The sequence below is a fragment of the Macaca mulatta genome, chromosome 19, assembly GCF_049350105.2.
Source record: "Macaca mulatta isolate MMU2019108-1 chromosome 19, T2T-MMU8v2.0, whole genome shotgun sequence".
Lineage (NCBI taxonomy): Eukaryota > Metazoa > Chordata > Mammalia > Primates > Cercopithecidae > Macaca > Macaca mulatta.
The window spans coordinates 1,497,307-1,524,320 of NC_133424.1; the positions used below are offsets into that span (position 1 = coordinate 1,497,307).

Consider the following 27,014-nt stretch of genomic DNA (forward strand, 5'->3'; position numbering starts at 1 on the left):
CCGTTTCCAATCGATGTTCACGCCCTGGGTTCGATCACGGCCTCAGAGTTGAGCAACAGGACAGAATTTAGGGAAGCTGGGGGAGGGAGTCCGGGGGGCGGAAGGGAGTCTGGTCCCTTTGGACTTCTGTAAGTGTGAAATCGTTTCCAAATGAAACGTTACAAAGGTTTTTTTTTTTTTTTTTTTTTTTTTTTTGTCTCCAAGTTCATTCAATGCTTCTCTCTATGTCACTGTAGGTTTAAACTGTTCAGTTATAAATAAATACTATTATCCTCTGTCCTGGGCTTTCCCCCGTTCCTGGCACCGCAGACATGGGGGCTCTATTGTTCTCTGGGGTGGGGCCATCCTGGCCATCGCAGGCCCTGCCAGGAGCTCCCTCCAAGTCGTGACAACCACAGATGTCTCCATACCTCACCCAGGGACCCCTGGGGGCAGAATCACCCCAGGCTTAGTGGATTCCACGGACGCCCTAGAGACTCTGCGTCCCATGATCCTCTGCCCTGCCGAGGTCCCAGGAGGCTGCACACATTGAAATCCGCGCCCTGAGTGGGGAGGGAGAGAGGAGGTGAATCCCAGGAGCTGGGGTCCCCCTGGTTTACGCCGTACGCCCCGTCAGGAGTTTATTCTGGTGTCTGGTGTGACCGGGGGCAGACTCCATTTTTTATTTTTATTTTTATTTATTTATGTTTTAAGATGGAGTCTTGCTCTGTCACCCAGTCTGGAGTGCAATGGCTCGATCTCGGCTCACTGCAACCTTCGCCTCCCAGGTTCAAGGGATTCTCCTGCCTCAGCCTCCAGAGTAACTGGGACTACAGGCGCCCGCCACCACGCTCGGCTAATTTTTGTATTTTTAGTAGAGATGGGGTTTCGCCATGTTGGTCAGGCTGGTCTTGAACTCCTGACCGCAGGTGATCCACCCACCTCAGCCTCCCAAAGTGCTGGGATTACAGGCGTGAGCCACCACACCTGGCCATTTTTTTTCCGCAAATAATGAACACAGGGTTTCTCCCCTGGGCACTGTGGACATCGGGGCCGGATCCTTCTCTGGGGCGCTGTGGACACTGGGTCCGGATCCTTCTCTGGGGCGCTGTGGACACTGGGTCCAGATCCTTCTCTGGGGTGGGCCCGTCCTGGACACTGCAGCGTGCTCGGCATCATCCTTGGCCTCCACCCACTCCATGCCCGGAGCCCCCGCTCGTCGTGACAGCCACAGGTGTCCCCAGACCTCGCCCAGGGTCCCCTTGGGGCAGAATCACCCCTTGATTGAGAATCGTGGCCTTAAAGGGGGAACAAAACCCCCAGACAAAAGCTGGCAGGAGGATGTTCGCTGGGGCTTCAGGCACTGAGGTCACACGTGGGCCCCTGCCCTCCCCAGCTCCGCATCCTGTCCCCTGCGCCTGTCGGTTTCCAGCTCACCCACCCACGGGACACGGCTGTCACGGCCCGCTTTGTGGGGGCCACAGGGACCTCATCAGGGAGGCATCTCCTTGTGGGTGGCACGTGGGTGTGTGTGGCGCTGAGGGCTGTGGCCATGTTGCCCACCTGGCCAGGGACCCCCGACTTGGGTGGGTGAGAGTCAGCCTCCCTGCCCCCACGAAGTTCAGGACCTTGAGTCCAAAGCCCCCGCGTCCTCCCTGGAGTCCGTTCTGACTCCCAGGCTCCCAAGGCAAAAGGAGGAAGTGGGGACCCAGCCTGGGCGTTGGGCAACCCAACAGCCTCTGCCATTGGGCTATAAGAGGAGCTTGACCGTGGGTGCACCCTGGACCCCACCATGGCTCCCAGCCACCAGCCCCCCAGCCCTGCCCTGGCGTCCGTGCTGCTGGCCTTGCTGCTGAGTGGTGAGTGAGCCACGTGCCCGCCCGTCCAGCCTCCGTGGCCTGGTGGATTCTGGGGAAATATCCACCACGAGGTCCATCCAAAGCCCTCCTGGCACAGCTGGGGAAACTGAGGCAGGGTCAGGGGAGACTCCACTCACTGCTCGGGACCACCGCTTGCAGGGGCGGGGAGGACAAGGGCAAGGGGGACCCCCGGCCGTTTGACTCAGTTGCCCATCTGTACAATGGTCTAAAGCCAGTCCTTTCCTCCTGGGGAGCTGTTTTGAGAATTACCTATAACAAGCGAATTCCTGGACAGCACCCGGCCTTCAGCAAACGCTCAGTGAATATGCATGAATGAATGAATGAGTGAGTGAGTGAGTGAAAGGGTCAAGGAGTTAGTGATGCCGGAATCAGGGGAAAAAGAGAGCATGGGGCCCCTCAGGTCCCTATCCTGAGGGCAATTTTCCTTTTTTCTTTCTTTCTTTTTTTTTTTTTTGAGACAAGAGTCTCACTCTGTCGCCCAGGCTGGAGTGTAGTGGCGCCATCTCAGCTCACTGAACCCGGGAGGTTCACGCCATTCTCCCGGGTTCACACCATTCTCCTGCCTCAGCCTCCCGAGTAGCTGGGACTACAGGCGCCCGCCACTATGCCCAGCTAATTTTTGTATTTTTAGTAGAGAAGGGGTTTCACTATGTTGGCCAGAATGGTCTCGATCTCCTGACCTCATGATCCACCTGCCTTAGCCTCCCAAAGTGCTGGGATTACAGGCATGAGCCACCGCGCCCGGCCTTTTTTCTGTTTTTTTTTTTTTTTTTTTTTTTTTTGAGACAGAGTCTCGCTCTCTCGCCCAGGCTGGAGCGCAGTGGCCGGATCTCAGCTCACTGCAAGCTCCGCCTCCCGGGTTCACGCCATTCTCCTGCCTCAGCCTCCCGAGTAGCTGGGACTACAGGCGCCCGCCACCTCGCCCGGCTAGTTTTTTGTATTTTTTTTAGTAGAGACGGGGTTTCACCGTGTTAGCCAGGATGGTCTCGATCTCCTGACCTTGTGATCCACCCGTCTCGGCCTCCCAAAGTGCTGGGATTACAGGCTTGAGCCACCGCGCCCGGCCCTTTTTTCTGTTTTTTGAGACGGAATCTCACTCTGTTGTCCAGGCTGGAGTGCGGTGGTGCGATCTCGGTTCACTGCAACCTCTGCCTCCTGGATTCAAGCGATTCTCCTGCCTCAGCCTCCCACACAGCTGAGATTACAGGTGTGAACCACCACACCTAACTTTTTTTTTCCTTGAGACGGAGTCTCACTCTGTCGTCCAGGCTGCAGTGCAGTGGCGCCATCTCGGCTCACTGCAAGCTCCGCCTCCCGGGTTCAGGCCATTCTCCTGCCTCAGCCTCCCGAGTAGCTGGGACCACAGGCGCCGCCACCACACCCTTCTAATTTTTTGTATTTTTAGTAGAGACGGGGTTTCACCGTGTTAGCCAGGCTGGTCTCGATCTCCTGACCTCATGATCCACCCGCCTCGGCCTCCCAAAGTGCTGGGATGACAGGCGTGAGCCACCGGCCTGGTCTGCGTCTTGGAAGCTTTCCTGACCCTCAGGACTGAAAACAGCCGCCTGTTTTTTGTTTTTTTTTTTTTTTGCGCCTTTGCAATAACCCCCGGCCCGGGCGCTGGGTCCTCCCCACCAGCCGGCAGGCGCTGAGAGGGTTGCAGACGGGGAGACCCCCGGGGCTGCTCTGCCATCCCCCCTTCCCCTGCAGCCTGGGGGCTCCCTGACGCCTGGACTCCCCCGCAGGTGCTGCCCGGGCTGCGGAGATCGTGGGCGGACGCGAGGCGCAGCCACACTCCAGGCCCTACATGGCCTCGCTGCAGATACAGAGGGTCCTGGGCAGCCACTTCTGCGGGGGCACCTTGATCCACCCCAGCTTCGTGCTGACGGCCGCGCACTGCCTGCAGGAAATGTGAGGGTCCCCTCCCCAGCGCCGTCCGTCCGCCCCGGCCTCTTCCTCCAGCCCCGGCCGGGCCGCTGTCCCTCTGCCCGGGGAGGACCCGGCTGAGTCCCGGCTGCTGACCCCAGGCCCCTCGCGCGTGGGCAGCTGTGGGAGCGGGGAGAGCCGGGGCAGCGCTCTGGGGGTCCCCGGGGACAGGGTCGCCGCGGGAGGGGGTCTGTGGCTGCTCCGCCGGCCTCGGGAAGGGCCCGGTGCGGGGCGCAGCGCGTGTCCAGGGCGCCGAGGAGTGACCGCGCCACCCCCGCAGCCCCCACCACCTGGTGAACGTGGTGCTCGGAGCCCACAACGTGCGCACGCAGGAGCCCGGCCAGCAGCACTTCTCGGTGGAGCAGGTGTTTCAGAACAACTACGACGCTGAGAACAAACTCAACGACGTTCTCCTCATCCAGGTGCGCGGGCAGGGCCGCCAGGGAGGGCTCCGGGGCCCCCATTCCTTCAGCAAGCATTCATTGAGCACCCACTGTATACTGGGCCACGACCGAGGCCGCTGCAGCCTGGGTCCGGTGGCACTGGGGGGAGAGACCGCTCTGTGGACACCAGGCCCCTCCTCCTCCCCGCCTCTCCCCTGGCTGTGCCTCTGCCCGGTGTGCTGTTCCCCCAGAAACCCAGGTACCCTTGCCTCCTCTGGCATCTCCCCTGACCCCACTTGAAGTGGCAAGGACAGCCACAGCCCTCCCCGATTCACTGTTCTCCACTGAACCGTGTGCTCCTCTCAGTCACCCAGCGCTCCTGGCCTCCTCTCACCCGGAAAGACCATCTCCCCAGGTCAGAGGATTTTTGTCTGTGTTGTTCACTATCAGACTCATATGGCTTAGAACAGGACCGGGCATACAGGTGGTGCTCAGTAAGTGCTTGGGGCTGGGCACTGTGGCTCATGCCTGTAATCCCAGTACTTTGGGAGGCCGGGATGGGAGGATCACTTGAAGCCAGGAGTTTGAGAGCAGCCTGACCAACCTAGTCAGACCCCATCTCTATAAAAGACTTTTTTTTATTTTTTTTATTTTTTTGAGACAGAGTCTCACTCTGTCATCCAGGCTGGAGTGCAATGGCTCGGTGTCGGCTCACAGCAACCTCTGCCTCCCAGGTTCAAGCGATTCTCGTGCCTCAGTTTCCTGAGTAGCTGGGATTACAGGCACGCACCACCACGCTTGGCTAATTTTTGTACTTTTAGTGGAGACGGTGTTTTGCCATGTTGGCCAGGCTGGTCTTGAACTCCTGACCTCAAGTGATCTGCCCTCCTGAGCCTCCCAAAGTGCTGGGATTGTAGGCGGGAGCCACCACGCCCGGACTACAAAAGAAAAATTTAAAAATCAACTGGTCATGGTAGCATGCGCCCAGCTACTCATGAGCTGAGACGGGAAGATCACTTGAGCCCAGGAGGTTGAGGCTGCAGTGAGCTGTGATCGCGCCACTACACTCCAGCCTGGGCGACAGAGCAAGACCCCAACTCACCAAAAAAAAGTGCTTTGAAGATGAATGAATGGGCTGGGTGTGGTGGCTCATGCCTGTAATTCCAGCACTTTGGGAGGCCAAGCCGGGCAGATCACCTGAGGTTGAGAGTTTGAGACCAGCCTGATCAACAAGGGAAACCCCATCTCTACTAAAAATACAAAAATTAGCCGGGCGTGGTGGCGCATGCCTGTAATCCCAGCTACTTGGGAGGCTGAGGCAGGAGAATTGCTTGAACCCAGGAGGCAGGGATTGCTGTGAGCCGAGATTGTGCCATTGCACTGTCGTCTGGGCAACAAGAGTGAAACTCTATCTCAAAAAAAAAAAAAAGAGAAAGAAAGAAAGTGAGTGAGTGAATGGCCGGGCACTATGGCTCACGTTTGTAATCCCAGCACTTTGGGAGGCTGAGGAGGGCAGATCACTTGAGGTTGGGAGTTTGAGACCAGGCTGGCCACCTCACCCAACGGGAGGGCTCCGGGAGGTTGCAGTGAGCCGAGATCGCGCCACTGCACTCCAGCCTGGGTGGCAGAGCAAGACTCCATCTCAAAAAAAAAAAAAAAGAAAAGAAAGAAAATGAATGAATACAAATCCCAGCACTTTGGGAGGCCGAGGCGGGCGGATCACGAGGTCAGGAGATCGAGACCATCCTGGCTAACACGGTGAAACCCTGTCTTTACTAAAAATACAAAAAGAAATTAGCCGGGCGTGGTGGCGGGCGCCTGTAGTCCCAGCTACTCCGGAGGCTGAGGCAGGAGAATGGCGTGAACCTGGGAGGCGGAGCTTGCAGTGAGTCGAGATCGCGCCACTGCACTCCAGTCTGGGTGACAGAGCTAGACTCCGTCTCAAAAAAAAAAAAAAAAAAAAAAAAGAAAATGAATGAATACAACAGTGACAACTGGGACAAAGGGGGTCGTGGGGCCCAGGCGGAGGGAGCGGCGTGCCGTGCGTGGCATTTTGAGGCGGTGGGTGTGTGGGAGGGTGGCCTGGGCGGCCACCGTGGCGTGGGAGCAGCGTCTCACTGCCATCTGCCTTCTGCCCCAGCTGAACCGTCCGGCCAACCTCAGTGCCTCCGTGGCCACAGTCCAGCTGCCACGGCAGGACCAGCCAGTGCCCCACGGCACCCAGTGCCTGGCCATGGGCTGGGGCCGAGTGGGCACCCACGACCCCCCAGCCCAGGTCCTGCAGGAGCTCAATGTCACTGTGGTCACCTTACTGTGCCGGACACACAACGTGTGCACTTTCGTCCCTCGCCGTAGTGCCGGCATCTGCTTTGTAAGTAACATCGCTCCCCGTGGCGATCCGGGCTGCCCTGAGGGGAGGAGGGCGGCGGTCAGGGTTCCACGCCACCTCCTAGCTGTGTGGCTTCATGCTGTGCCTGTCTCCGGACCTGGAAGGCAGGCACACCCAACACCCAACGGGCAGGCTCGGCGGGCTGGGGCACTCACATTGCACCTGGCTTCCTGGGTGGGTCTGGGGGTCCCTTGCCCCCCACTCCCCCCTAGGACCACAGGAAGGTGTGGGAGACCCATATGCCCTCACCTGGCGGCCCCTTCCAGAATCCAGGAGTCCAGGTATCCAGCGGGAGGCCCATAAATGCCCAGTTCCTACAAATGACCTCAGCCCCTCCCTGCTCACACTTTTTTTTTTGTTTGTTTTTGAGAGAGTGTCGCTCTGTTGTCCAGGCTGGAGTGCAGTGATGAGATCTTGGTTCACTGCAACCTCCATCTCCCGGGTTCAAGGTATTCTCCTGCCTCAGCCTCCTGAGTAGCTGGATGCATAGATGCCTGCCACTGTGCCTGGCTAATTTTTTGGTATTTTTAGTAGAGACGCAGTTTCTCCGTGTTGACCAGGCTGGTCTTGAACTCTAGGCCTCAAGTGATCCACCCATCTCGGCCTCCCAAAGTGCTGGGATTACAGGCGTGAGCCTCCGTGCCTGGCTGGTGCTCACACATGTTAAAGAAAATTCCAGAACAGCAGCGGCGGCTCACACCTGTAATCCCAGCACTTTGGGAGGCCGAAGTGGAAGGATCGCTTGAGTCCAGGAGTTTGAGACCAGCCTGGGGCAGGACGGCATCTCTACAGATAATTTAAATATTAGCCGGGTGTGGTGGTGTGAGCCTTTAGGCTCAGCTACTCAGGAGGCTAAGGCAGGAGGATCGCTTGAGCCAGGCAGTTAGAGGTTGAAGTGAGCTATGATTGTGCCACCGTGCTCCAGCCTGGGCGACAGAGCGAGACCCTGTCTTGAGAGACTCGGGGAGGCTGAGGCAGGAGAATCGCTTGAACCCGGGAGGCAGAGTTTGCAGTGAGCCAAGATCACGCCACTGCACTCCAGCCTGGATGACAGAGCGAGACTCTGTCTTAAACAAAACAGAACAAAACACAACAGAACAGGAGGAAGGAAGGGAGGGAGGGAGGGAGGGAGGGAGGGAGGGAAAGTTCCAGATTGGAAGCATTTGATTCTGAAACAGCTTGTGGTCACCCCAGCACCCGTCCTGGCTGCCTGGGGCCAGCCTGGGTGACTGACCATCCCCCATCCTCCAGGGAGACTCAGGTGGGCCCCTGATCTGTGATGGCGTCATCCAGGGAGTAGACTCCTTTGTGATCCGGGAATGTGCCACCGGCCAGTTCCCCGACTTCTTCGCGCGGGTAGCCCTCTACGTGGACTGGATCCGTTCCATACTGCGCCGCGTGGGGGCTGAGGGCCGCCCCTGAGCCGCCCCCACAGCGCTGGCCGGGACCCGAGCCCGGCTGCAAACCCTGGAGGGGGATCTTTGGACAGAAGCAGCTCTTCTCCGAACACTGCCTCCTCCACCCGGGTCCGGGACGGCCTCACCCGTCCCACCACACTGCCTCCCTCGGGGCTCCGGGAGACAGGCCGGCCCTGCACCTCTCCCCGCCGTGACCTCAATAAACGTTGAAACTCCCCCCGGCTCCTGTCTGTCCTTCCCACATAGGGAGGGGAGGGGAACTGCCCAGAGGTCCCCAGGGTTCAAGTCCCTGAGTCCCAAACTCAGGATGGGGGGAGTCGGAGGGGGGATGGGGGCCCAGCTTGCAGGGGGTCTCTCTCCTGGATGCTCGTGGCTGTGGGTTCTAACCCGGCCCCATCAGAGCGGCCCTGGCAGGTTGTTATTCATCTCCGTGCCTCGGTTTCCTCATCTGGAAAATGGAGTCACCCGGCTGTGGGTTCTAACCCGGCCCCATCAGAGTGGCTCTGGCAGGTTGTTATTCATCTCCGTGCCTCGGTTTCCTCATCTGGAAAATGGAGTCACCCCAGACGTTTTCTAGAACTGGCGAGAAGCCCATGTGGGCCCTCAGGGCTCCCACTGTGTCCCTGCCGGCTCAGGGGCTCCTTGAGGAGGCGGATGGGGATGGGGGAGCACCCTGGAGGGCTTCCTGGAGGAGGCGGCAGTGCCAGAGCTGCAGATCAAGGTGTGAACAGAAACATCCTAAGGGCCACCAGGCAGGGGGCACGGTCTGGGCAGAGGCCTGAGGGCGAGAGGCCAGGGAATGGGGAGGAGGGCAGGCAGGGGAGGGGTGTGGGTGCAGGGGAGGGGTGATGGGGTTGGAGCGCTATTTCTCCTAGGATGGGTAGGCAGGGGAGGAGTCCCCTGGTGGAAGCATGAGGAATAAACTGGGGGGTGGCCAGAGGGGCGGTCCGAGGCAGGGAAGAGGTGGGACTCACAGTCCAGCTCAGACGGACAAGTGGCCACGAGAAGGAGGCATTAACCACGGAGAGGGGACGACCTGCTTCAGGACACACATAGCTCCTTGCTGTCCTTTGTCTTTTTTTTCCTTTTTTTTTTTTTGAGACAGTCTTGCTCTGTCGCGCAGGCTGGAGTGCAGTGGCCTGATCTCGGCTCATTGCAACCTCCACCTCCCGGGTTCAAGCGATTCTCCTGCCTCAGCCTCCTGAGTAGCTGGGATTACAGGCATGCGCCACCAGACCTGGCTTATTTTTATATTTTTAGTAGAGACGGGGTTTCACCATGTTGGCCAGGCTGGTCTCGAACTCCCGACCTCAGGTGATCCACCCGCCTCGGCCTCCCAAACTGCTGGGATTACAGGCGTGAGACACTGCAGCCGGCCTACTTAATTATTTTTGAGACAGGGTCTCACTCTGTCACCTAGGCTGGAGTGCAGTGGTGCAGTCTTGGCTCACTGCAGCCTCAACCACCTGGGCTCGAGTGATCCTCCCACCTTAGCCTCCCAAGTAGCTGGGACCACAGGTGCCACCACACCCAGCTATTTTCTTATTTTTTTGTAGAGACGGAGTCTGGCTGTGTTGCCCAAGTGGGTCCTCAGTGACTCTTTACATATGAACACCTCCAGGTTGCTGTAATCTTAGCACGCTCCTGGCCTCCCGGAAGACCCCACGTCCCCCTTGGAGTCTATACCCGCTGTGACCATAACAACCCTACCTTCCCTGCCACAGTTAATGGTTAACAAGCTCTCAAAGGCAACATTTTCTTTTTTCTTTTTTCTTTTTTTGAGACGGAGTTTCGCTCTTGTCGCCCAGGTTGGAGTGCAGTGGTGCGATCTCGGCTCACTGCAACCTCCGACTCCCGGGTTCAAGTGATTCTCCTGCCTCAGTCTCCCGAGTCGCTGGGATTACAGGCATGCGCCATCAGGCCTGGCTAATTTTGTATTTTCAGTAGAGACGGGGTTTCTCCATGTTGGTCAGGCTGGTCTCGAACTCCCGACCTCAGGTGATCCACCCGCCTCAGCCTCCCAAACTGCTGGGATTACAGGTGTGAGCCACCGCGCCCGACCAGACAACACTTTCTTAGCTAAGAACTTTACGAACGTTAATTTATTTCACCCTCGTGATAGGTTTATGTGATGGATCCTATGATTATAATTTTACAGAGGAGGAAACTGAGTCGTGGAGTTTATTTCAGGGGCCTGAAGCTACACAGTGGCCAAAAGGCCACACCAGAACCAGGATATGAACCCAGCGTCAGCACACTTAACAATAACTGCACATGCGAATGTGGTATACAGCTGGTGCTCAATAAATGCAGCTGACGCCAAGTCTGATCTCCCTGCTTGAGGCCAAGCGCCCCCCCCCCAAGATATGGCCGCCCCCATCCCCGACTTGAAACAGGGCTGTGTATACAGCAGGTGCTTACTAAGTGCACCACGGTGATGTTAAGGCAGCAAGGTGGGAATCCTGCCAAAAGGGGAGGGGAGGAGGCAGGGTAGTGTGTGTCTGATTACGCTGAGGACAGGACAGACGTGGATGGAGTGCCTGCTGTGTGCCAGGCTCTGGGAGGGCAGGACCATTGTCCCTCTAACCTGAGAGCTATGGGAGTCCACTTGTCCTTGGTCACGTCAGGACTCCAGCCCGGCCCAGGCTCTGTGTGTCCCCGGGTGCCCTCGCCCCGCCTGTTCCTGGAGTCAGGCCCGTTGGTTCCCTTCCCCTCCCCTTGTCCCGGAGCCAGGAGGACGTTGGTTCTTGCAACAGCCTTGGCCCAGCCGTTGCAGCTGGAACATCGTGGGGGGGATGGGAAGAGGAACGGGACCCGGAGCCTGGGGCTGGGTCCTGGGAATCCCATCCCCGTGGCTGGGGCTCCAGCTCCCCTGCCAGTTCCTCCAGGCAGAAGCCCTCAGGCTTGGGTGAACATCCTCATTCCAGCCTCCCGGCCTGGGCAGGAATTCTCTCTCCAGCACCCCTGCCTGCCGGTCCCCTGCCTCAGGCGGGGAGGGCTTCGGGGAAGCTCACCAAGGCAGAAGGGCGGGAGAGACCGTCAGAGCCTCAGTTGCTGTCCAGGGACTGACCGTGAGCCTGGGTGAGAGTGAGTTCCCCGTTGTGGGTGACTGCCAAGGACGGGATGGAAGGCCCGGCCCTGAGAGTGAGCCCTGAGGTTCAGGGAGCAAGGCTGGAGTGAGCCAGCTCCAGATCTCCGTCCAGCTGTGGGTCCCAGAGACCTGGGTTAAACTTGCAGCTCCTGGGGAGGCCCTTGACATGCCTCAGTTTCCTCATCCCAAACAGGAACCCTGAGAAGGATCAGGGAGGTGCCTGTTGCACCGTGAGTGCCCGAAACAGCTGCATGTGGCTGGTATCACAGGGCCCTGGGTAAACCGAGGCAGGCGACACAGCTGCATGTGGCCGGTATCACAGGGCCCTGGGTAAACTGAGGCAGGCGACACAGCTGCATGTGGCCGGTATCACAGGGCCCTGGGTAAACTGAGGCAGGTGAGGCCACCCGCATTAAGCCCCACAGGTCTAGGTTTGGCAGGTTTGGCAAAAACACAGCAATGCTCAGTAAAACCTGGGCATTTCGGGTAAGTATATCCTTATACTTAAATTAAGACTTAAGTATTTAAGTCTTAATTTATTAAAGACTTACCGGGACAGACTTAAATTAAAAAAAAAAAAACCTCCGAGACCAGCCCGGCCAACACAGAGAAACCCGGTCTGTACTAAAAACACAAAAATCAGCCGCGTGTGGTGATTTCACCTGTAATCTCAGGTGGCTGAGGCAGGAGAATCACTTGAACCTGGGAGGCAGAGGTTGCAGTGGGCCAAGATTGTGCCACCGTACTCCAGCCTGGGCGACAAATCAAGACTCTGTCTCCAAAAAACTAAATAAAAGACCCACGTCGATTATTTGACATTCAAACGCGATTGTGCATCCTGAATTTTGTCTGGCGGCCCCACCGGAGCCAACCCCGGCCTCTTGCCCCCTTTCTCCCCCTTTTCATCAACGCCCTGTGCCAGGAGAGAGGAAGTGGGGGGCGCCGGCCAGCTGTGGGGCAATGTAACGGCCTCCTGGCACAGGGCTATAAGAGGAGCCGGGTGGGCACGGAGGGGCAGAGACCCCAGAGACCAGCCTCACCATGACCCTTGGCTGCCAACTCTCCTGCCTTTTCCTCGCTGGTGTCCTGCCGGCCTTGCTGCTGGAGGGTGAGTCCTTGTGTCCATCCTTCCGCTGCTCCCTCTGTCCCTGGGGTTCTGTTCCCACTTCTTCATGGTGGGCCCCACCAGTGTGGGTCCCTCATCCTCACTGGGGAGGTGCCATCTGGGACAAGGGGACCAGGAGAAGAGACTGAGGTTCTGAGTGGTGAAGCCACCACCAGGATCCCAGAGTTGGGGTTTGCAAACCGAGGCGGGGGGGTGGGGGGGAGGCTCGCAGGGCGCCCTCTGGGTTCGAGTCCAGGTCTGGCTGTGCCTTGGAGGGGCACCGTGGGGAGGTCCCTTTGCCTCTCCGTGCCTCAGTTTCCCTCATCTGAACAACAGGGGTGTGAATGGTCCTGATCCCGTGGGCTCCTGGTGGGGGATCCCGTGGGTTCCTGCCGGTGGGTCCCGCGGGTTCCTGGTGGGGTATCCAGGGGCCCCGTGGCCGGGAAGGCACGGGCTCCTTGTCAGGCACTCAGCACCCACACCCGGTGTGTCCCCAGGCCCCGCGCTGGCCTCGGAGATTGTGGGCGGTCGGCAAGCGCAGCCCCACGCGTGGCCCTTCATGGCGTCCCTGCAGCGGCGTGGAGGGCACTTCTGCGGCGCCACCCTGATTGCGCCCAACTTCGTCATGTCGGCCGCGCACTGCGTGGCGAACGTGTGAGTAGCCATGAGGGTGTGCGCCCGGCTCGGACCCGCGTCCCGGTCTGAGAACGGTCGGGGGAGGCCAGGGCCCCGGGGCGGCTCCGGCACCTTCCCCCGCAGGCCTCTCGGGTGGGGACCCCCTGACCCCCAGGGCGCCCCTCGCCACCGCCTCTCCTCCCAGCAGAAACTTCCGCTCCGTGCGCGTGGTCCTGGGAGCCCATAACCTGCAGCAGCAGGAGCGCACCCGGCAGGTGTTCGCCGTGCAGCGCGTCTTCGAAAACGGCTACGACCCCATCAACTTCCTCAACGACATCGTGGTTCTCCAGGTGCCGCGGGGCGCGGGGGGAAGGGACACCCGGGGCGGGGGGCGCAGGGGCAGAGGCCAGAGGCCTGGGGAGGGTGGAGGTGGCGACGCAGGGGCGCGTCGGGGCCGCTTGTGGGGACCTGGGGTGGAACCGTGGGCTGGGCGAGCCCCTCTCTGTGCTTCAGTCTTCACCTCTGGGAAACGGGAAAATACCCGCTATGGGCTGTTGACGGATGAAATGAGATTGTGCAGGCAAGCCCGGATTTGCTGTCAATCAACAAACTTCCGGTGATTCTTTGTGTCGCTCCCTTCACCAGCCCTGTGGCCGAGGGCAGGGGCCGCCTCTGTCTTTGGGAAATGGGGCCCGTGTATCCGGCTTACAGTTCTGATTCAATCCCTGGGGACCCGGCGCGGTGGCTCACGCCTGTCATCCCAGCACTTTGGGAGGCCGAGGCGGGTGGATCACAAGGTCAGGTGTTCAAGACCAGCCTGACCAACATGGTGAAACCCTGTCTCTACCAAAATACAAAAAAATGTAGCTGGGCATGGTGGCAGGCGCCTGTAATCCCAGCTGCTCGGGAGGCTGAGGCAGGAGAATGGCTTGAACTCGGAAGGCGGAGGTTGCAGTGAGCTGAGATCGTGCCATTGCACTCCAGGCTGGGTCTCAGGAAAAAAAAAAAAAAGTTACTCCCTGGGAAGGGTGAGGAGAGTTTCATGACATGTCACTCAATTTTCTCATAATTGTCACCCAGTTCAGTGACATGATCGAGACTCACTACAGCCTCCACCTCCTGGGCTCAAGCCATCCTCTCACCTTGGCCTTGGGGGTAGCTGGAACCACAGGTGCCACCAACATGTCCACCACGTCCACCACGGCTGGCTGATACACATATATATATATACACACATTTTTTTGGGGGGGGGATGGAGTCTCGCTCTGTTGCCCAGGCTGGAGTGCAGCAGTACAATCTTAGCTCACTGCAGCTTCCACCTCCTGGGTTCAAGCGATTCTCCTGCCTCAGCCTCCCAGGTAGCTGAGATTACAGGCGTGCACCACCACGCCGGGCTAATTTTTGGTATTTTTAGTAGAGACAGGGTTTCACCATGTTGGCCAGTCTGGTCTTGATCTCCTGACCTCGGCCTCCCAATGTGCTGGGACTACTGGTGTGAGCAACCACGCCTGGCAACATCTGGTTAATTTTTTATTTTAATTTTTTGAGACACAGTCTTGCTCTGTCGCCCAGGCTGGAGTGCAGTGGCTCAATCTGGGTCACTGCAATCTCCGCCTCCCAGGTTCAAGCAATTATCCTGCCTCAGCCTCCGGAGTAGCTGGGATTACAGGTGCCTGCCATCAAGCCTGGCTAATTGTTGGTATTTTTAGTAGAGACGGGGTTTCACCGTGTTAGCCAGGATGGTCTCGATCTCCTGACCTTGTGATCCACCCGCCTTGGCCTCCCAAAGTGCTGGGATTACAGGCGTGAGCCACCGCACCTGGCATTTTTTTTTATTGTTGTAGACATGGGGCTTTGCCAGCTTGCCCAGGCTGGTCTTGAACTACTGGCCTCAACTGATCCTCCTGCCTCGCCCTCTCAAAGTGCTGGGCTTACAAGCGTGAGCCACCGCGCCCGGCTGTAGTTTTTCTGTTAATTGAGCACCTACTGCTTCCTGCCACATCCAGGGACAACCTCCAACGCCCTGAGCCTTGGTGATGGCTCCCCTGCACAGATGGGGAAACTGAGGCTCGCCTTGGGGAGCAGATTGCAGGGTGGGTGTCCTGCTCTGCAGGATCCCAGAACCACAGTGGAACCTGAGATGGGGAAACTGAGGCCCGCAGAGGGGAGGGTCATCACCACTGCCCCGCGTGACGCACTGACGATCTGTCACCCCCACCACAGCTCAATGGGTCGGCCACCATCAACAACAATGTGCGGGTGGCCCAGCTGCCGGCCCAGGGCCGCCGCGTGGGTAACGGGGTGCAGTGCCTGGCCATGGGCTGGGGCCATCTGGGCGGGAACCGTGGGATCGCCAGTGTCCTGCAGGAGCTCAACGTGACGGTGGTGACGTCCCTCTGCCGCCGTGGCAACGTCTGCACTCTCGTGAGGCGTCGGCGGGCCGGCGTCTGCTTTGTACGTGCCCCGGGGGTCCCTCTGCTCCCCACCTGCTCCCAGCCCGGATTGCAGCAACAGGCACTGTGGCTAGACCCTAGGAGGGACTTCCCAACCCTGACAGGTGGCGGGCAGGTGGGCGGGGCCTCCCAGTCCAGCTTCCCCACCTTGTCTGCCTCCACAGGGGGACTCTGGCAGCCCCTTGGTCTGCAACGGGCTAATCCACGGAATTGCCTCGTTCGTCCGGGGAGGCTGTGCCTCGGGGCTCTACCCCGATGCCTTTGCCCCGGTGGCACTGTTTGTAAACTGGATCAACTCCATCATCCAACGCTCCGAGGACCACCCGTGTTCCCTGGACCCGGCCAGCAGGACCCACTGAGAAGGACCCCCTGGGTCACCTCAGCTGCCCACAGCCGCGTTCTCCAGCATCTGGTACAATAAACATCCCTCCGTTTTGTAGAATGTGTTTGATATTCATTGGCTGTGTGACTGGGTGTTGAAAATGGTCAGTAGGTCGGGTGTGGTGGCTCACACCTGTAATCCCAGCACTTTGAGAGGTTGAGGCCGGTGGATCCCTTGAGCTCAGGAGTTCAAGATCAGCCTGGGCAACATAGCAAGACCCCCTCTTTATTAATAAAATAAAATAGAATGGCCCAAGCCTGGCACAGTGGCTCACGCCGGTAATCCCAGCACTTTGGGAGGCCGAGACGGGCAAATCATCTGAGGTCTAAAGTTCGTGACCAGCCTGACCAACATGGAGAAACCCCGTTTCTACTAAAAATACAAAATGAGCTGGGCGTGGCAGCGCATGCCTGTAATCCCAGCTACTCGGGAGGCTGAGGCAGGAGAATCGCCTGAATTCCGGGAGGCGGAGGTTGCAGTGAGCTGAGATCGCTCCATTGCACTCCAGCCTGGGCAACAAGAGCGAAACTCCGTCTCAAAAATAAATAAATAACATAACATAATAATAGTAATAATAATAGTAATAATAATAATAATAATAGGCCGGGCGCGGTGGCTCAAGCCTGTAATCCCAGCACTTTGGGAGGCCGAGACGGGTGGATCACGAGGTCAGGAGATCGAGACCATCCTGGCTAACATGGTGAAACCTCGTCTCTACTTAAAAAAAATACAAAAAACTAGCCGGGCGAGGTGGCGGGCGCCTGTAGTCCCAGCTACTCAGGAGGCTGAGGCAGGAGAATGGCGTGAACCCGGAAGGCGGAGCTTGCAGTGAGCCGAGATCTGGCCACTGCACTCCAGCCTGGGTGACAGAGCGAGACTCCATCTCAAAAAAAATAAATAAATAAATTTAAAAAAAATAATAATCATCATCATCATCATCCAACTGAAATGTTCCAGAGCGTCTTGGGCATCGCTGGAGTAAGCCACCACCAGGGGGCAGCAGAGCCAGGGCAATGGAGCAAGAAGTGACTTCCCCACGTTCTATTTTTTTTTCTTTCTTTCTTTTTTTTTTAGATAGAGTCTCACTCTGTTGCCAGGCTGGAGTGCAGTGGGGCAATCTCGGCTCACTGCAACCTCCACCTCCCAGGTTCAAGCGATTCTCCTGCCTCAGCCTCCCGAATAGCTGGGATGACAGGTGCCCGACACCACGCCCGGCTAATTTTTGCATTTTTAGTAGAGACCGTGTTTTACCATATTGGTCAGGCTGGTCTCGAACTCCTGACCTCAGGCGATCCACCCACCTCGGCCTCCCAAAGTGCTGGGATTACAGGCATGAGCCACCACGCATGGCCCATTCTATTTTTTTCTGTTTTATTTTTGAGACAGGGTCTTGCTATGTTGCCCAGGCTGGTCTTGAACTCCTGGGCCCAAGCCATCTTCCCACCTCGGCCTCCCAAAGTGCTGGGATCACAGGCGTGAGCCACTGCGCCTGGCCTTGTTACATTATTTTCTATTCTCTGTGCATATGAAATAATCCACAGGGGGCCAGGCACAGTGGCTCATACCTGTAGTCCCAGCACTTTGGGAGGCTGAGGCAGGTGGATCACTGGAGGTCAGAAGTTCGAAACCAGCCTGGCCAACATGGCGAAACCCCATCTCTACTAAAAACACAAAATCTAGCCGAGTGTGGTTGCACATGCCTGTAATCCCAGCTACTCAGGAGACTGAGGCAGGAGAAGGGCGTGAACCCGGGAGATGGAGGTTGCAGTGAGCTGAGATCGCGCTCCTGCACTCCAGCCTGGGTGACAGAGCAAGACCCTGTCTCAGAAAAAAAAGAAGAAGAAGAAAGAAAGAGAAAGAAAGAAAAGAAGGAAGGAAGGAAGAAAGAAGGGAAAGGAAAGGAAAGGAAGAAAGGAAAAAAAGAAAAGAAAGAAAGGGAAAAGAAAGAAGTGAGGCCGGGCGCAGTGGCCTGTAATCCCAGCAATTTGGGAGGCCGAGGCGGACGGATCATGAGGTCAGGAGATCGAGACCATCCTGGCCAACATGATGAAACCCCGTCTCTACTAAAAATACACAAAATTAGCTGGGCGTGGTGGCGGATGCCTGTAGTCCCAGCTACTTGGGAGGCTGAGATAGGAGAATGGTGTGAACCTGGGAGGTGGACGTTACAGTGAGCAGACATCACGCCACTGCACTCCATCTTGGGTGACAGAGCAAGACTCCTTAAAAAAAAAAAAAAGAAAGAAAAGAAAGAAATGATCCACGGTGAAGAGAAAAGCTGGGTGAATCCCGTGTGCTGCTCCCCCTGGAGACGATGTCCGAGGTCCTCCCCACAAGGTACCCCCATCCTTCGGTCCCCGCACCATGGATTCACGCAACGTGAATCCCACTGGCCCCTGGGGGTAGATGTGAAAAATGGAGCTACACCATGAGCAGGCCTGCAGTCCCAGCCCTTCCGGAGGCTGAGGTAGGAGGATCAGTTGAGCCCGGGAGGTCGAGGAGGCTGCAGGGAGCTATGATCGCACCACTGCACTCGAGCCTGGACAAAGAGCAGGACCCTGTCTGTAATAAAACAAAAACAACACACACAAATCCCCACTTCACAGAAGGCCCCATGGCCCAGATTCTGAAAAGTATTTTATTTTAATTTTTTTTGTAGAGAGGGGGTCTCACCATGTTCCCCAAGCTGGCCTCGAATTCCTGGGCTCAAGAGATCCTCCTATCTTGTTTCCCAACGTGCTAGGATGGTAGGTGGGAGCCACTGTGCCCAGCCAGCCCTGACTGTGTTCATCAGAACCTGCCCTCAGTGAGCAGTTTGGGAGGGGGCGTGTGATCCAGGCTCCGCCAACCCAAGGCAACCTTGAGACTTGGCTGGAGTGATGAAGAATTTTAGGAGGGGCCCATTGAGCCACTGGGTTGAGTATGGGGTCCCTGGAAGCACACCAGGGGAGCCTGGTTAGGAGAGACGCCATCAGAGAAGAAAGGAGAAGCCAGAGGCAGACACTGGATATTCTTCAGGCACCTGGATCAAGCCACACCTGAAGGTGGCCTCCCTGAACTTTCCATATAACTTTCATGATTCAGGCTCCACCCAGTTTGTTTTGGTTTTCCTGTCCTTTGTAGCCAGTCTTCCCAGCTGCCTCTGCCTTGGCCTTTCCAACATTCTATTTGTCAGGACGTCAAGCCCCAGAGGTCACAGAGACAGAAACAAGGGTGTCAAGTGACCTTTCTATCCCCATCAGACCTTCTCTCTAATTTGGAGGAGGAAGAGAAGAAGCGGGGGGTAGCAGGACAAGGAAGTGGGTTGTTTACATGCTGAGGCCTCCAACTAGGATTGTGAAACAAGGCTCAGAGACTCTGTGTCTGGTGAAGTTGGGGCCAGGGGGCTGGGGTGGGTGCAGTCCCCCTCTCTGCCTCCCACCCATCTGAGGGACTGCCCTCCACCCAGGGCCAGCAGGCCGTCAGGCTTACAGAGGCCGGAGGGTCTCCCAGCGACTTGTGGACTCCGGTGTGAGTCTGGCAGGAGGTAACCCAGTCCCCGGGAGGGCGGAGGCTGGGCGGGCGGGTTCCCCTTTCCCCAGCTGGGCCGCTGCCCACCCCGTGGACAGGGCCCCTGGGAGCCTCCCGCCCCCTCCACCCTTATAAAAGCAGCCCCAGGGTCCCGCCTGGGTCAGTGTCTCAGCCACAGCGGCTTCACCATGCACAGCTGGGAGCACCTGGCAGTTCTGGTCCTCCTGGGAGTGGCCGCCTGCGGTGAGGGGGCCTGGGCCTGGGGTGAGGGGCGGGGTGTGTAGGGGCGTGGGCCAGGTGCTCCCCTTGGTCACACAGACGATCCTCCAGCCCCTCCAGGTGGGCAGGAAGGGGGTGTCTCTCCTCACCAATGGAAGGCTCTGAACGCTGAGAAATTCTAGAAGATTCTTTTGGAAATTGGCACTTTCTGGAATCAGCTTTTCTTGCAGACAGAGTCTGATGTCTGTGTGGAAAATGGTTCTGCCTAGGCACTGGTTAGCTCAGCCCTATTTCTCTTATGTCCAACTGGAAGGCATTGTGCCCAGGGTGGGGAGCTGGGATCTGCCCCCCATCCCCGGCCCACTGTGGGTTCCGCACTCTGGGGCATTCTGGCCCACGCATATCTGAGTTTGCAATGCCAAGGGGCCCCAAGACGGAGATGGAATTCTTTCTTTTCTTTCTTTTTTTTTTTTTGAGAGGGAGTCTGGCTCCGTCGCCCGGGCTGGAGTGCAGTGGTGTGATCTCGGCTCACTGCAACCTCCGACTCCCGGGTTCAAGCGATTCTCCTGCCTCAGTTTCCCGAGTAACTGGGATTATAGGCCACACCGGCTAATTTTTTGTATTTCTTTTTATAGTAGTGACGGGCGTTTCACCGTATTGGCCAGGCTGGTCTCGAACTCCTGACCTCGTGATCTGCCCGCCCCCCGCCCCCACTGCCCCTTCGGCTTCCCAAAGTGCTGGAAACAGCGACCTGAGATGGGATTCTTCGGGGGAGCGGCCTGCGGGGGTGAAAGCTGGGATCCCGCCAGGCGGCCTCGCCCGGGGGTGGAGTCCACCCCGCGGCCCTCACATGCCCGCCCACCCACAGCGGCGCAGCCCCGCGGTCGGATCCTGGGCGGCAGAGAGGCCGAGGCCCACGCGCGGCCCTACATGGCGTCGGTGCAGGTGAACGGCGAGCACCTGTGCGGCGGCGTCCTGGTGGCCGAGCAGTGGGTGCTGAGCGCGGCGCACTGCCTGGAGGACGCGTGAGTGCCCGCGCCGCGCGGGGGAAGAGCCCGGGTGGGGTGGGGGGACTCGGCTGGCACCGACCGCGGACTCCGCCCGGTCCCCAGGGCCGACGGGAAGGTGCAGGTTCTCCTGGGCGCGCACTCCCTGTCGCAGCCGGAGCCCTCCAAGCGCCTGTACGACGTGCTCCGCGCAGTGCCGCACCCGGACAGCCGGCCCGACACCATCGACCACGACCTCCTCCTGCTGCAGGTCGGCCCGGTGTAGCGCAGTCCCTGCTGAGGCGCTGGGACCCCCGGCCCACCCTCACTCCACCCCGCCCCGGGTCCAGGGTCCAGCCTCGACCTCTCCTGCTGCATGCGGACCCCGCCCCACAACCCCCGCACCCTCACCCCGGGTCCAGCCTCGACCTCTGCGGCTGCACTGGGAGCCCCCCCATCCCCTGCATCCCCACCCCAGGTCCAGCCTCGACCTCTGCGGCTGCACTGGGGACGCTTGCACCCACCCCACCCCCACCTGCACCCCACCCAGGGTCTAGCCTAGATCTCTCCTGCTGCAGAGACCCCCGTCCCTGCCCTGATGCCCACCTCTCCCCCTGCCCTGATGCCCACCTCCCCCTTCCCGTCTCCCCGAGCCTCGCGGCATCCTCCCCGGCCTCGCACCCCAGCACCCCAACCTTGACGTCCGCCTCCATCCCTAGCTGTCCGAGAAGGCCACGCTGGGCCCTGCTGTGCGCCCCCTGCCCTGGCAGCGCGTGGACCGCGACGTGGAGCCGGGCACTCTCTGCGACGTGGCCGGCTGGGGCATAGTCAGCCACGCGGGCCGCCGCCCGGACCGCCTGCAGCACGTGCTCTTGCCAGTGCTGGACCGCGCCACCTGCAACCGGCGCACGCACCACGACGGCGCCATCACCCAGCGTATGATGTGCGCGGAGAGCAACCGCCGGGACAGCTGCAAAGTGAGCCTTCAGGAGGAACGGGCGGGCCTGGGAGGAAACGCGGGGCCCGCAGGACGGGGGCAGGTCCCGAAGAGGGGAAGGGAAGCGGGGGGGCAAGTATGAACGGGGCCCAGGCAAGGGGCGGGGCGCGTGGAGGGGCGGGACCCGAAGGGGCGGGGCATGAGGGCGGCATATGGGCGGGGCCTGGATGGGGGCGGGGCCTGTGGGATGAGGTGGGGTCATGGCGGCGGGGCATGAGGGCGGCCTGTGGGCGGGGCCTGGACGAGGGGCGGGGCCTGTGGGATGAGGCGGGGCTGTGGGGGCGGGGCCTGGAGAAGGTGCAGGGCCTGTGGAGAGGGTGGGGCTGAAGAAAGGTCAGGGCGGGCAAAATGGGCAGGAACGGGTGGGATGTGGAAGGACTTGTGGGTTAGGGTTGGGATAGAGGGTGGGCCTCGAGGAGGGGGCGGAGTCCAGTAACAGAGGGACTACAAGGGGGCGAGGCCAGGAAGCGGGGTGGGGCATGAGAGGCGGGGCCTGGAGGAAGGGGCGGGGCAGGTGGATGGGGCGGGGCAGGTGGACGGGGCGGGGCAGGTGGACGGGGCGGGAACCTCTGAAGGGGCTGAGCTGGTGCAGAGTGGAATCCCTGCTGCGGCGGGGAAGAGAAGGGGTCCTGAGCAGGGCCGAGGCCTAGGACAAGTCGAGGGTTGCGTGGTAGCCAGGGCCAAGATTGTGTGGGGCTCTAAGGAAGGGGCGTGCCTGAGGTGAGTGGGGATTGAGCAGAGCAGGTGGCCACTGAGACGGGTTAGGGCAGAAGTGGCATCTGCGGTAAGTCGAAGCCTGGAAGAGCAGGGATGAGGTGTGGGACCCCATCCTGGAAAGGGCCTGGAGTGGGGTGGGGTAGGGGGAACACGTGGTGAGATTGAGGCCAGAGGGGGTGTGGCCAGGAGCTGGGGGCGGGCATAGAGGGGCGTGGCTTGTAGGTGCGGCCTATGCGATGGGCGTGGCAGGGGATATTGACCAGTGAAGACCAAATTAAGGCGGGAGGGAGGAGCGAGAATTGTGGGGCGGGAACTGCAGCCAGGTGAGGGGGTCGGGCGTGTGGGGCCGGGGTGGACGCGGGCCGTCCCTCACGGCCCCGTCCTGTCCCCACAGGGCGACTCCGGGGGCCCGCTGGTGTGCGGGGGCGTGCTCGAGGGCGTGGTCACCTCGGGCTCGCGAGTTTGCGGCAACCGCAAGAAGCCCGGGATCTACACGCGCGTGGCGAGCTATGCGGCCTGGATCGACAGCGTCCTGGCCTAGGACGCTGGGGCCTGAAGATCGGGGTCACCGGAGCAATAAAGTCGTGAGCAATAAAATCATCCACTCCTGCATCTGGTTGGTCTTTATTGAGCACCTACTATATGCAGAGGGGTAGACCGAGGTGGGAGGATCACTGGATCTCAGGAGTTCGAGATAAGCCTGGGCCACATAGCGCGACTCCATCTCTACAAAAAAATAAAAAATTAGCTGGGCAGTTGGGGGGCATGGAGGTGGGCACTTGTGGTTGCAGCTACTCAGGAGGCTGAGGATGACTTGAGCCCGGGAAGTCGAGGCTGCAGTGAGCTGTGACCTGGGAAACAGTGAAATCTTGTCTCTCTCTCTTAAAAAAAAAAAAAAAAAAAAAAAAGACGTGGTGGCTCATGCCTGTAATCCTAGCACTTTGGGAGGCTGAGGCGGGTGGATCATTTGAGGTCAGGAGTTTGAGACCAGCCTGGCCAACATGGTGAAACCCCGTCTCTACTAAAAAAAAAAAAAAAAAAAAAAACCAGGCTGGCGGTGGGCACCTGTAATCCCAGCTACTCAGGAGGCTGAGGCAGGAGAATCACTTGAACCCGGGAGGCGGAGGTTGCAGTGAGCTGAGATCACGCCATTGCACTACAACCTGGGTGACGGCGCGAGACTCTGTCTCAAAACAAAAACAAAAACAAAAACAGAAACATTAAAAAGAGAGGAAGGCAGGAAGCTGCAGATAAAAAGCCCAAGAACTGAAAATACAGCGCAGAAGTTTGGAGTTCCAGCACCTCCGCGGGGCTGCCGCGGCCACACGGCGGCGCCCTTGCTCCCCCCTGCAAGTCGGAGAAGGGTCACCCCCACCCTCAAACACACACACACACAGAGGGGAAGGCCCGCCAGGCAGGGGTGTCCCCTCCTCGTCTGGCTCGTGTCGCTTCCCTTTGCTTACTAAGGGGAACGTGAGCGTCCACTGCGCGCAAGGCTGAGACTCAGGTGCACAGAAACGCTGCGAGGCCGTGTTCCTTTGACCCATGTCCCAGAAGGGAAAACGGAGGCTCACAGAGGCTATGAGACTCTCCTGACGTCATACAGAAGCTCCAGGACACAGCCTGGACTTGAACCCAGAGCCGTGGGGCCTGCCTTCACAAACCACCCTGGGTGCGGCCAGACCCACAGCAGGAAGACGCGCAGCGGCGCTTGCTGGGGGCCCCGGACCTCAGGTTACCCTTCTCGGCAAGGCCAGGGAGGACACCTGAGGCCCTGAGCCCTTTCTCCCCCCTGGAGGAGGGGCCAGCCAGGTGCTATCGTAGAAAAAGAGACTGATGGGCTGGACGGGGTGGCTCACGCCTGTAATCCCAGCACTTTGGGAGGCTGAGGTGGGTGGATCACGAGGTCAGGAGATCGAGACCATCCTGGCTAACATGATGAAACCCGGTCTCTACTAAAAATACAAAAAATTAGCCGGGTGCGGTGGCGGCGCCTGTAGTCCCAGCTACTCGGGAGGCTGAGGCAGGAGAATCGCTTGAAACAGCAGGTGGAGCTTGCAGTGAGCAAAGATTGCGCCACCGCACTCCAGCCTGGGCGACAGAGATTCCGTCTCAAAAAAAAAAAAAAAAAAAAAGAGAAAGAGAAACTGATGGTCTGAGAGGTGGGGGCCACTGGGAAGAGGAGGAGGGATGGAATTGAAAATCGTGCTTGGGTGTTTTTCGGGGCTATGGAGCACTCACCTAGGAATCACGCTGACATGCAAGCATGTATTGAGCACTTACTGTGTGCACAGCCCTGGGCCAGGCACGGTTAGACACGTCGAAGCCCCAGCTCTGTTCTTAGGAATTTGGTAAATACTGCACTGCATGGAATGGGGTCCATTCAGCCATCTGGTGACCACCACGAAGTTGTAGCTCACTGTGTGAATTTCACGGGTTTGTTTTTGTTTTTTGAGATGGAGTCTCGCTGTGTCCACCAGGCTGGAGGGCAATGGCACGATCTCAGCTCACTGCAACCTCTGCCTGCTGGTTCAAGCAATTTTCCTGCCTCAGCCTTCCGAGAAGCTGGGATTACAAGGCCCACCACCATGCCTGGGTAATTTTTCTATTTGTAGTAGAGACAGGGTTTCACCACGCTGACCACACTGGTCTCGAATGCCTGACTTCAGGTTATCCGCCCGCCTTGGCCTCCCAAAGTGCTGGGATGACAGGCATGAGCCACTGTACCCGGCCTCATGTGTATTTAAAAATTTTTTTTTTTGTAGACACAAGGACCTCACTGTTGTCCAGGTTGGTCTGGAACCCCTGGGCTCAAGTAATCTTCCCACCTCAGCCTCCTGAGTAGCTGGGACTGCAGGTGAAAGCCACTGTGCCGAGTTAATTTTTGTATTTAATGTAGAGACGAGGTCTTGTTATGTTGCCCAGGCTGGTCTAAAACTGAGCTCAAGCCATTCTCCTGCCTTGGCCTCCCAAAGTGCTGGGATCACAGGTGGGAGCCAGGGCCCAGCCTTCACGTGTAACTTTTGACTGTTGCCCAGGCTGGAGTGCAGTGACGGGACCTTGGCTCACTGCAACCTCCGCTTCTCGGGTTCAAATATTCTCCCTCAACCTCTCGAGTGGCTGGGATTACAGGTGCCCACCACCACTCACGGCTAATTTTTATAGTTTTGTGGAGATAGGGTTTCACCATATTGGCCAGGATGGTCTCGATCTCCTGACCTCAGGTGATCCACCCGCCTCGGCCTCCCAAAGTTCTGGGACTGTAGGCGTGAGGCACCTTGCCTGGCCCGCACATAATTTTTAAAGCCCTACAACATTTAAATGGGGCGGGGGGGGGGGGACCTGGAAACATAACTGTTGGTAACTCAGTCAGATTCATTCAGTAGCTATTTCCTGAGTGAAATGACGCCAGGGAACCAGTTCATGGTGATTCACTTTGGGGCAGGGCAGTAGAGGTGAGCACACTTGGCAAACACTAACGCCCGGTTAAACAGGAATTTCAAATAAACAACGAATGCTTTTTTTTTTTTTTTTTTTTGAGACACGGTTTCACTCTGTCGCCCCAGGCTTGGGTGCAGTAATGCCATCACAGCTCACTGAAGCTTCAACCTTCTGGGCTCAAGTGATCCTCCTGCCTCAGCCTCCTGAGTAGCTGGAACCACAGGCATGTGCCACCACGCCCAGCTAATTTTTTTTTTTTTTGAGATGTAGTTTCGCTCGTTGCCCAGGCTGGAGTGCAATGGTGCAATCTCGGCTCACTGCACCCTCCGCCTCCCAGGTTCAAGTGATTCTCGTGCCTCAGCCTCCCGAATAGCTGGGATTACAGGTGCCCGCCACCACGCCCGGCTAATTTTGTATTTTTAGTAGAGACAGGGTTTCTCCATGTTGTTGAGGCTGGTCTCGAACTCCCGACCCCAGGTGATCTGCCCGCCTCGACCTCCCAAAATGCTGGGATTACAGGCATGAGCCACCGCACCCAGCCACCCGGCTAATTTTTAAGACTTTTGTAGAGATGAGGTCTCGCCATGTTGCCCAGGCTGGTCTTGAACTCCTGGGCTCAAGTGATCCTCCCGCCTGGGTCTCCCACGATGCTGCGACGTGAGCTGCCGCGTCCGGCCTGTCTAGGCATCTTTGCATCTTTTGGTCAGCAGGAGCTACAGAGGGTTCCGGAGGAGGAGACGGTTTAGAGGCAGTGGAGCAGGAGTGGTAGGGAGGACGCAGGCTGGGAATATCTGGGCACCACACAGTCCTGAGCTGAGACGCGGTCCAGTTTCCGTGCTGCCGTATGGCCTCCGTTTCCTCATCTGTAACTTGGGTCCCCAAGGTCCCTGGCTCTTAGGGAGATTCTGAGGACCCCTGGGGGAACCGTGTGGCGATGAGGACCTCGGGAAGCTGGGGGCAGGGACAGCAGAGCTTCGGGGCCACAGGTCTCCTCTTGGCACCCCCATGCCCTGCCCACCTCACTATACTTGCGTGAGGCAGGAGCTCATGACAGCCAGCTTGTGACAGCAGTCTGAGGGACAGACCCCCCCAAACCTACTGACGCAAAGCCCACCCCGCTCACGTGGTCAGGAACTGACAGGACCAGCGGGCGGCCTGTCCCCACTCCACGCGTCCAGGCTTCAACCAGGTCACCTAGAGGCGTCATCACTCACGAGTCAGGCGCTGGGCGACTCTGATCTGCCGGCTCCTGAAGCTGCCCGCGAGCCTGCGCCCCAAAATCCGTGGGCACCCCTCGCCAGCGCTCCCATCTCCTCTCCAGCCACCCGCCACGGGCCCGCACCCCTCGCCAGCGCTCCCGTCTCCTCTCCAGCCACCCGCCACGGGCCCGCACCCCTCGCCAGCGCTCCCGTCTCCTCTCCACCCACCCGCCACGGGCCCGCACCCCTCGCCAGCGCTCCCGTCGCCTCTCCAGCCACCCGCCACGGGCCCGCACCCCTCGCCAGCGCTCCCGTCTCCTCTCC

General features: G+C 58.7%; 4 protein-coding genes across 11 annotated transcripts in view; 3 read left to right on the top strand and 1 right to left on the bottom strand.

The window, feature by feature from the left end:
- Positions 1-1,737: 1,737 nt before the first annotated feature.
- On the top strand, positions 1,738-8,191 carry PRTN3 (proteinase 3). Its single transcript, XM_015122292.3, has 5 exons — positions 1,738-1,838; positions 3,605-3,770; positions 4,066-4,207; positions 6,309-6,539; positions 7,809-8,191. Exons 1-5 carry the CDS (start codon positions 1,772-1,774, stop codon positions 7,977-7,979), a joined length of 777 nt encoding a protein of 258 aa, XP_014977778.3. The 5' UTR covers positions 1,738-1,771; the 3' UTR covers positions 7,980-8,191.
- Positions 8,192-10,729: 2,538 nt separating this feature from the next.
- Positions 10,730-15,678, top strand: ELANE (elastase, neutrophil expressed). Of its 4 annotated transcripts, none has more exons than XM_015122309.3 (6): positions 10,730-11,056; positions 11,741-12,174; positions 12,669-12,825; positions 12,995-13,136; positions 15,010-15,240; positions 15,404-15,678. In XM_015122309.3, exons 2-6 carry the CDS (start codon positions 12,108-12,110, stop codon positions 15,596-15,598), a joined length of 792 nt encoding a protein of 263 aa, XP_014977795.3. In that variant the 5' UTR covers positions 10,730-11,056; positions 11,741-12,107; the 3' UTR covers positions 15,599-15,678. The 4 variants fall into 4 exon arrangements, with proteins under 4 accessions (XP_014977795.3, XP_077835026.1, XP_077835027.1 ...); XM_077978900.1 differs by having other exon boundaries at positions 10,742-11,056; positions 12,992-13,136; XM_077978901.1 differs by having other exon boundaries at positions 10,762-11,442; positions 12,049-12,174; positions 12,992-13,136.
- Positions 15,679-18,892: 3,214 nt separating this feature from the next.
- Positions 18,893-22,662, top strand: CFD (complement factor D). 4 transcript variants are annotated; one of them, XM_077978887.1, is made up of 5 exons: positions 18,893-19,147; positions 20,219-20,375; positions 20,463-20,607; positions 21,056-21,313; positions 22,445-22,662. In XM_077978887.1, the coding sequence occupies exons 2-5, from the start codon at positions 20,281-20,283 to the stop codon at positions 22,589-22,591; spliced, it is 645 nt and encodes a 214-aa protein (XP_077835013.1). In that variant the 5' UTR covers positions 18,893-19,147; positions 20,219-20,280; the 3' UTR covers positions 22,592-22,662. The 4 variants fall into 4 exon arrangements, with proteins under 4 accessions (XP_077835013.1, XP_077835011.1, XP_077835012.1 ...); XM_077978885.1 differs by having other exon boundaries at positions 18,975-19,147; positions 19,986-20,375; XM_077978886.1 differs by lacking the exon at positions 18,893-19,147 and adding an exon at positions 19,294-19,395.
- MED16 (mediator complex subunit 16) overlaps positions 22,659-27,014 on the bottom strand; it is a 28,849-nt gene continuing 24,493 nt past the window's right edge. The window contains exon 16 of one of the 2 annotated variants that reach the window (XM_077978719.1): positions 22,659-22,776. In XM_077978719.1, coding sequence (XP_077834845.1) covers positions 22,722-22,776 — 55 coding nt within the window. In that variant the 3' untranslated portion in view covers positions 22,659-22,721. Of the gene's footprint in view, positions 22,777-25,738; positions 26,205-27,014 lie in introns of those variants that run through there. The other variant, XM_077978717.1, reaches the window with a different exon arrangement.

Bases quoted from the DNA above. Each gene is read 5' to 3' on its own strand.
- CFD (XM_077978885.1), top strand. From the start codon at position 20,107: ATGGGATTCTTCGGGGGAGCGGCCTGCGGGGGTGAAAGCTGGGATCCC. The intron at 20,608-21,055 runs GTCGGCCCGGTG...CTCCATCCCTAG, and splicing joins ACGACCTCCTCCTGCTGCAG to CTGTCCGAGAAGGCCACGCT. The intron at 21,314-22,444 runs GTGAGCCTTCAG...CTGTCCCCACAG, and splicing joins ACCGCCGGGACAGCTGCAAA to GGCGACTCCGGGGGCCCGCT.
- ELANE (XM_077978900.1), top strand. From the start codon at position 12,108: ATGACCCTTGGCTGCCAACTCTCCTGCCTTTTCCTCGCTGGTGTCCTG. The intron at 12,175-12,668 runs GTGAGTCCTTGT...GTGTGTCCCCAG, and splicing joins GCCGGCCTTGCTGCTGGAGG to GCCCCGCGCTGGCCTCGGAG. The intron at 15,241-15,403 runs GTACGTGCCCCG...CTGCCTCCACAG, and splicing joins GGCGGGCCGGCGTCTGCTTT to GGGGACTCTGGCAGCCCCTT.
- PRTN3 (XM_015122292.3), top strand. From the start codon at position 1,772: ATGGCTCCCAGCCACCAGCCCCCCAGCCCTGCCCTGGCGTCCGTGCTG. The intron at 1,839-3,604 runs GTGAGTGAGCCA...ACTCCCCCGCAG, and splicing joins GCTGGCCTTGCTGCTGAGTG to GTGCTGCCCGGGCTGCGGAG. The intron at 6,540-7,808 runs GTAAGTAACATC...CCCATCCTCCAG, and splicing joins GTAGTGCCGGCATCTGCTTT to GGAGACTCAGGTGGGCCCCT.